Source organism: Galeopterus variegatus, unplaced genomic scaffold (genome assembly GCF_000696425.1).
Source record: "Galeopterus variegatus unplaced genomic scaffold, G_variegatus-3.0.2 Scaffold7142, whole genome shotgun sequence".
Lineage (NCBI taxonomy): Eukaryota > Metazoa > Chordata > Mammalia > Dermoptera > Cynocephalidae > Galeopterus > Galeopterus variegatus.
In genome coordinates this window covers 1,503-9,932 of record NW_007733253.1, presented here as the reverse complement: position 1 = coordinate 9,932, position 8,430 = coordinate 1,503, and the positions used below count along the sequence as shown (strand labels likewise).

Below are 8,430 nucleotides of genomic sequence, written 5' to 3'. Positions count from 1 at the left end.
CTGCAGCCATGCATTCTCCTCCATTGACCACCAGCACCTGGTGCTGAATAGCAATCTTGTATTTGCTTTGAATGGCATGCTTCAGATCTGCCACACTTCCGGGAAAAAAAAGACAAAAAAATCAGTTATTTACACTTGCCCAATGACTTTTTTATCAAAGTAGCACTATGTAAAAATGCCTTACAGGTTAATGAACTTCACTCTAAAACTTTCTCCAAAAAAGAAGGTATAAGTATAAGCCTCCTGTTTCCTAACTAGATTCCATAATCAACTGGCTGATCACAGGTGAATAAATCACCCATTGTATCACATCTAAAAGTGAGTCACAGGCAGTAGACATATTTATTTTTGTGTTCTCTATATAACGTAGAAAAGGAATATGCTCAAATCGGCACAGAATTTCTATTAAAATCTCACATCACATTACAGAAATTACATTAAGTTTAAACCATGTGAAAATTCCTTCTTTTTCTTATCTTTCCAAAAATCATTCCTTTAAAGGTAAAACTGAATTTAATGAACGCAAGTGAATGAAATTATTCCATAATTCCATTTTTAAAACAAAGATTATTGATTCCACTAATTATATATAATAATTTTAGTGTCAGATTTATTTGGCATTGCTATCAAGTCTTTGCTATTACAGCCATTATAAAAATATAAGCAGGTTTGAAAGTAATATTTACTACTACTATTTTCTTCCAGTTTAGCCTCAATATATATCCTCCTTCCCTGGAGAGCTCTGTCTACTTTTCACAAATATAGTAGGGTATTCATTAGTCAAATATTTGAAACCCTGGCAAAACAGGAGAATTATTAGACATATGAGCCCCATTAATCTGGCTAAAATATTAAACTTATTTTATTCTCTCATTAAGGAAACAAAACAAACCTACTGACTTATTCACATAAGACAATAAAAACAAATGACAAAAAAACATGGAAGTGATATGATATACGTTGCTTTACAAAGCTAACAAAAATTCCCTTAATGAATTCCTGTGAAACTTAGAATAGCAATTGGTTATAGGTACTTATAACAACAGCTTCAATTTGAAATCAGTTTGTTTATTTATGTAATGTGTTGGGATAAAAGATTTAAGACTTGCCGTATTACTACTCTTTACCAGTGGACTCAAAATCAAATATGTTTTTAACTTTTTGCATGCACACAAAATGCAAAACTGAAGAGAATAAATAAAATACAGCTCACGTTTGCACTGTAAGTTCAGTGTCAAATGTTAGAGTAGTTCCAGTGTTGACCAGAAATACATATAACTTCATGATGATTTCTCTGGATGCTGTGAGCTTATACCTCACCCTCTGATATGGTTACTACAAAATAAAAAAAAAAAGAAAAGTGACCAGATTTACAAACACAACTACAAGTGCCAATACCTTCATCNACAAAAGGGTTCTGATGTCTAAGATGGCTAACTGAACAATTTGGCAAACTTGATGCTTTAAAGAAAATAAACAGTAATAAGATTATTAAAAAGAAAAGCATAACTGTCCTATACATTTTCAGGAAGAAAGAGGCCAGCAGTTAGAACAAAAGTTGATACGTGTATATTTCACACTGTTTTTTACATTAAGAATAAAATATTTGGTCAAACATCTTCTTGTGCCCAAAAGTTCTTCTTTACAACAAAATATAGATCTCTTCCATTAACTTTTCCAACCTGAGACTTCATCTATAAAATAAAGCTTCCTCATCTATAAAATGAGGACATATATATTTTCAAATGCATTAGATCAAAAACTGTTACAAAGATAGGAACTGTGACTTACTTCTGCAGCCATGCATTCTCCTCCATTGACCACCAGCACCTGGTGCTGAATAGCAATCTTGTAATTGCTTTGAATGGCATGCTTCAGATCTGCCACAGTTTGCACTGTAAGTTCAGTGTCAAATGTTACAGTAGTTCCAGTGTTGACCAGAAATACATATAACTTCATGATGATTTCTCTGGATGCTGTGAGCTTATACCTCACCCTCTGATATGGTTACTACAAAATAAAAAAAAAAAGAAAAGTGACCAGATTTACAAACACAACTACAAGTGCCAATACCTTCATCATTAAGACACAGCACAGTCTTACCATATAAATAACAACAACAACAACGACAAAAGGGTTCTGATGTCTAAGATGGCTAACTGAACAATTTGGCAAACTTGATGCTTTAAAGAAAATAAACAGTAATAAGATTATTAAAAAGAAAAGCATAACTGTCCTATACATTTTCAGGAAGAAAGAGGCCAGCAGTTAGAACAAAAGTTGATACGTGTATATTTCACACTGTTTTTTACATTAAGAATAAAATATTTGGTCAAACATCTTCTTGTGCCCAAAAGTTCTTCTTTACAACAAAATATAGATCTCTTCCATTAACTTTTCCAACCTGAGACTTCATCTATAAAATAAAGCTTCCTCATCTATAAAATGAGGACATATATATTTTCAAATGCATTAGATCAAAAACTGTTACAAAGATAGGAACTGTGACTTACTGTCAGGCACTGTGAAAAGGACTACCACTTTTCTTTGAAAGCAGATTAAGACTGGCTTATGTTTGCTTTGCTTGATATTGGCAACTGAATGGCATAAATGGTTAAACTCATAGACCTAGAAAAGAAAAATTTCTGAATTATTAGAGAAAAACAATTCAATATATAACAACATATGGTTATTGTTCTTCTTCCTTTCAAAATCACCATTTTTAAGAGTAGTCTCTACTCAGTCTTTTTTCCTACTTGCACATTCATAGAAACCACAATCATATGACTTCAACATACACCACTCCATTAAAAGACATCAAACAAAAGTCAGCAGTGAGGGGCTGGCTGGTTAGCTCAGTTGGGTAGAGCACGTGTTACAACACCAAGGTCAAGGATTCAGAGCCCTTACCAGCCAGTTGCCAAAAAACAAACAAACAAAAAAAACCCATTAAAAAACTCCGCAAATCTGCAGCCATTTCTCACTGCTTAAAATATAACAGTAAGAAGAGCCCAGGCGGTGGGGTCAGACAGCCTAAGTTTGGGCTTGGCCCCATTATTTGCAAGGATATAATCTTGGGCAAGCAACTTAACTGTTGCAGTTTCCTCTTTTGTAAATAGGAATAAAAATGGTACCCATAGCAGATAATCTCTAAGATAGCACCAATTATCTGTGCTACATCCACTTCCTGATATCCACACTCTAATTAATGACTGCTTCCCCACCCCCCACACACCTGGTGTAGACAGGGCCTGTGACCTTCTTTCAATGAATAAAATATGGCAAAAGTGATGAGATGTCATGTCCATACTTGTTACTCAAGATTATAACTTCCATCTGGCCAGCTGACTCTCTCCCTTGAGAGCTTTTATGAAGTAAAATGCCATATGGGGAGGCCCACTTAGTTAGAAACTGAAGGTGGCCTCTGGCCAACAGCCAACAAGAAGCTGAGTGTCTCAGTCTGACAACCCTAAAGGAACTGACTCTTGAAGTGATCCTTTCCCAGTTGAGCCTAAGACAAGACCCCAGCCCTTGCGAACACCTTGACTGCAGTACCGTGAGACCCTGAAGCAGAGGACCCAGCCAAGCCATGCCCAGAATCTGTGAAATATTTATGTTGCTTCTAACAGCAAGTTCTTACTCAGGAATAGATAATTGATACAGCACAACCACATTATAGGGATGTTATGACAATGTGAAAGAAAAACTTTCCACGTAGCAGCATGGTGTCTGGCAGAGAACGAGCCAACTCTCCAATGTTTGGCTGGGATCTCAGCCTTCCTTACTCTCCTTTGCACGGTAAAGCTAACCTACTCTCACGGCTGCAGCCACCACCACTGTTGACTGCTGACTCCCAAACCTAGCCCAGATCTCTCCTAAATTATCCATCTCAAACTCAACAAATCCAAGTTAATTTCCTATATGCATTTCTTCAATATTATTGTTTCTAGAACCAAACTCCTTATCTTCTCTGTCTCCTAAGCCTTCTTGCTTTTCATTTTTCATTTCTTTCTTTGTTGATAGAATCTACATTCACCCAATCTCTCATATGCTATCCTAGGTCTTTCGTCCTCCTAACAGACATATAAACATCAGCAAATCTGTCCAGTTAATTCTAACACATATATTTCTTGACTATCTATCCCTATTCCTATTGCTACTGCCTTAAATCAGACTCTCCTTGTCCCTCCACTAGATTTTTACAAAAGCTTCTCAACCCACTCCATGTCTCCTCAATCCCTAGTCCATCATCCTCCACACCACCTTCAAAGAGATCATTCTAAAAGCTAGGCTGATCAAGTTTTTCTACTGCTTAAAATGTATAATTATGATTTTTATGGCAGCAGCTACCATTTTGTGTGTATTTGCTATATCCCAGTAAACTATTCTAAATGCTTTATTAAGTGAAATGCTTTCATTTGTTCCTCACAAAAATCCTTTAACATAGATACTACTGTCATCCTCATTTTATAGATAAGGAAACTAAGACTTAAGGAGTTAAGTAATGCCATAGGTTAGAGAACGATGATTTAACTCCAACTCTGCCATCTCAAGCCTTTCACCACTACAATAACATCCAAGACAGCAAATGTAATATTGCCTCTCCCTCTCTGCCACAACTTCCTCCCCTATCCTTCTGCTACTCCATAACATTTCACTCCCAAATACCACACTGCTTAAACTCCCACTACAAAATGAGCCATTAAAGTCTCTTAGCTTTCAACGAGGCAGTGTTCTCTGCTTAGAATTCTCCTTCCCCACTGCCTACTATGATTGCTGCCTTCCTCCTGTCCTAACCTCACACACGTTTTCTTTCACAGACTCAGTTGCATAGAATCAATCACCTCATTAGCTGTGCCACGTACTATATATGTGCTTCTTTGCTTGCATACATCATGATGTTTCTTTTCATATTTCTCACCTAAATTAAATAACAACCTTCTTTAAAGCAAGGACTAAGCATTCCTGGGAACTAGCTCTGCAATAATTTCTAAATAAAATAAATGAATAATCCTACCCTGGCAGAGGATTATTCTACATCGCTGTGAAGATTCCTAGGACATCACATGTTTGACATCTACCCCATGATTTCTTCAGCTTGTTCTCGAAGGAAAATCCCTAGGTTTTCCAACATCATCATCTCCACGACAATAGTAAGGCTCTACTTCATCCATCACCCACTCACCCTACCCACCATTACCATTTATGGGTGGTGCAGATGCTCTACAAATGCAGTCCCCAGGGTTCAGCCCAGCTACTTAACTAACACAGACTAACATGGATATCCTGTGATACTACAGACTAGTACCAAATCTTTTAATGAATGAGGGAAAGTGACTAGGAAGCCAATAGATTAAAGCGACAAGTAAGTAGCTGATGAACAGAGCCTCCAAGTAACAAAGCTGGGTTCCTGAGTAACCATGAGCAAGGTCCCCAGCCAGCTCCTGTAGGGCACTGCATGCTAGAGAGAAAAACAGGTTAAATCAGTAGAATTTTGAAGATTTCATGACATATTATTATAAAATCTATCCTCACTCATAAAATTACTTTTTCTTTACTTAATAAGCATTTTTCCACATTACTAAAAATGCTTCATAATCATCACTATTAATGGCTATAAAGCATCCAACTTGTAAATACACCGAAATTTATTTACTTAACTGTCTACCAGTGTCTTTATTTTTTTAATCTCACAAACATACATTTTTTTCTTGTGTTTAGAATTATTTCCATAAGATAAATTCCTAAAAGTAAAATTACTGGGTCAAACATTCAAATATTTTAAGGCTATTAGAATATGCTACAAAATTGCTTCTTTTACCAATTTATACTCTTGGCAATGTACCCAGTCAATAAGGTTACCATATTCTTGCCAGTATCATGTTTTTAAATGCTTACCAATAATATTTCACTATTTTATATTTACATATCATCTTTGATTATTAGTAAGTTTGAATGTTACTCATTCATAGATTGTCTACTACGTACCAGGAACTATGCTAGACATGGAATACAGCAGTAAAGAAGATAAACATTGCCCCTGGACTACTATGAACCTTAATTACCAGAAAAAAATAATAACCCCACCTTACAGGGTTAGCTTAAAGATTAAGCAGGACAATATATCTATATATATAAAACACCAATGCAATGCACAAAGACAAGCTTTCAGTAACTGTACTCAACAGATTTTGTACACAGAAGTGCTAGGCATTGAAAATATAAAAATGACGGGGAAAATGGACAATATTTATGGCCAGGCAAAGTAGGCATAATTATCATAAATGCAATATTGTCTAAAAAATATGCAGAGAGTGACAGGGAAATATGAAGGGCACTTACAAGAGAAGATTGGAGCCAGAGGATCCAGGTCTAAAAAAGGCATGCAGTTATGGGAGATGATGAGAGGAAGCTAGAGAGATAAGCAGGGAATCAGAGGGCTGTGTTCAATAAAGATTTTCTGAATGAACAAGTGAATGTATGCCAAATCCAAAAGTACAGGCTGGATCTTTATCTTACAGGTTAAAAGGAGCCATTTTGTTTTCTGAAACATTAGGTAGCTAAAGTATGGTGACTAAACTGGAAGGAATATTCATTAATTATTTCACTGATCCAAATCCAACACACATTTACTGACCTTATGTACCAGGACTGAGTATTCCATGAACAAAACAGACGTGATCTTTGCTCTCATGGAATTCATATTCTTGAAGGAGAAAGGTCATCAAGCAAGAACAAAGCAAACATGATACAACTGCGATATATGCAATGAAAGAGGAGTAGGTAGGAAGAAGGACCTATTTTAGATTTAGGTGATCAAAGGAGGCTTCTATGTGGGTTGCATATCAATGGGATCACTGGGACGAGAAAAGGCCTGTACTGAATAGGGGTAAAGCAGTACAAAGAGACATATGATTTTTGTAAAACACTAAACATAATATCTCTTCTAAGTAATAATCACTGTATCAAGTTTTTTTCTTTTCTTTTGTTTCCTTTTAAATATCATTTATCTTTTTCTTTCGATATAATTTCACACTTAAAAATTGCAATAAGACAAAGAACTCCCCTGTACATTACCCGGACTCACCAACTGCAAACGTGGTCCATTTGCTTTATTGTTTGTGCCAGTGCCCGTGCTCTTTACATACACAGACACAGAAATATACTTCTTTCTGAACTACTTGAAAGTAATTTGCAAACAGAATGTCTCTTTATCCATAAATACTTCAGAGTGTGTATTCCCTAATAGCAAGGATTTTCTCATATCTAACAAAAGTACATTTATCAAATTGTGAAATTTAACACTGATGTACTATGATCACCTAATCCACAGTTCATATTCAAATTAATGCCCTAATAATATCCCTTATAGTTTCCCCCCAAGATTCAGGATCCATTTCAGGATCACACAGTTCATTTAGTTGTAATATCTATTCAATCTTGAACAGTTCATCAACCCTTCTTTTCCTCTTCACAATCTATGGCTAATACTGCTCTCATTCTATCAGAGGCTATAGAAATCATTAAAGAATAAGGATGACCTCAGTTAAATCCCCCCATTCCATGATACTTGCATGAGGGAAATTTTGACAAGCTATGGCAGCTACGTGTCTTTTAACAAACACCAATCTCTTCATCTGGTGCTCACACTAAAAAACAGCTCAACCTAAGAAACTACAATCATTAACGTTGCTGACCAGAAAAGATAACAGAACTAAACTTATTTGAGAATTAGTTTGTATGTACACTTCATAAAGAATTTAAACAATTTTAAGGCTAGTTTTCATTGCAGTGACTCTAGAACCTACATTAAAAATCGACTCCATTATATAGGCACACTTGATACTACCATTTGTCATTTAGCTCATTTCTAATAGCTTCTAAAGTGATGTTAATGACAATATCATTTTGAGAAGCAACTCCTGACCTACCCTGATATGACTTCCCATGTTTTCATCCGTTTACAGCCGTTAAGACTGGCAGCTTAATGAGAAGCCCCCTTTTGAATCTTCATCCTTATTAACTGCCTGTTACCAAAGTCCTACCCACAACAAATAGCAAAGAGAAAACCTTACTAGTAAGATCAAACAACATTTTGCCAAATGCTCTTGTGTGTGCCACATGTCCTATGTATATAGCACATAAGATAATCATTACTAACACTTATTGAGTGATTCATTACATACCAGTCATTATACTAAGTAGTTTTATAGGCATCACCTTGGTCATCATAATATGTGTGACATTCATGTTATTACTATTTCCATTTGCAGATGAGAAGTTTCAGAAGTTGTTCAACTTGCCTAAAGCCAGAAACCTAGTAAATGAAAGATGCAAGTGCTTGAACCCAAGTCAATTTGCTACATTCCTTCAACAAAAATATCACCTGAGAACCTAGTATGTAGTAGGCATTTTCTTGGCTTTGGGAAT

The 8,430-nt window shown here is 35.8% G+C and overlaps 1 protein-coding gene across 1 annotated transcript in view; it reads right to left on the bottom strand.

Moving 5' to 3' along the window:
* The window catches only part of RB1CC1 (RB1-inducible coiled-coil 1), a 73,115-nt gene extending 70,504 nt beyond the window's left edge, over positions 1 to 2,611 (bottom strand). Inside the window, exons 1-2 of the mRNA XM_008591664.1 lie at positions 2,514 to 2,611; positions 1,792 to 2,010 (exon numbers count right to left, since the gene is read on the bottom strand). Of these exons, the coding sequence (XP_008589886.1) occupies positions 1,792 to 1,959 (168 nt within the window). The 5' untranslated portion in view covers positions 1,960 to 2,010; positions 2,514 to 2,611. The remainder of the gene's footprint in view (positions 1 to 1,791; positions 2,011 to 2,513) is intronic.
* Positions 2,612 to 8,430: the final 5,819 nt, after the last annotated feature.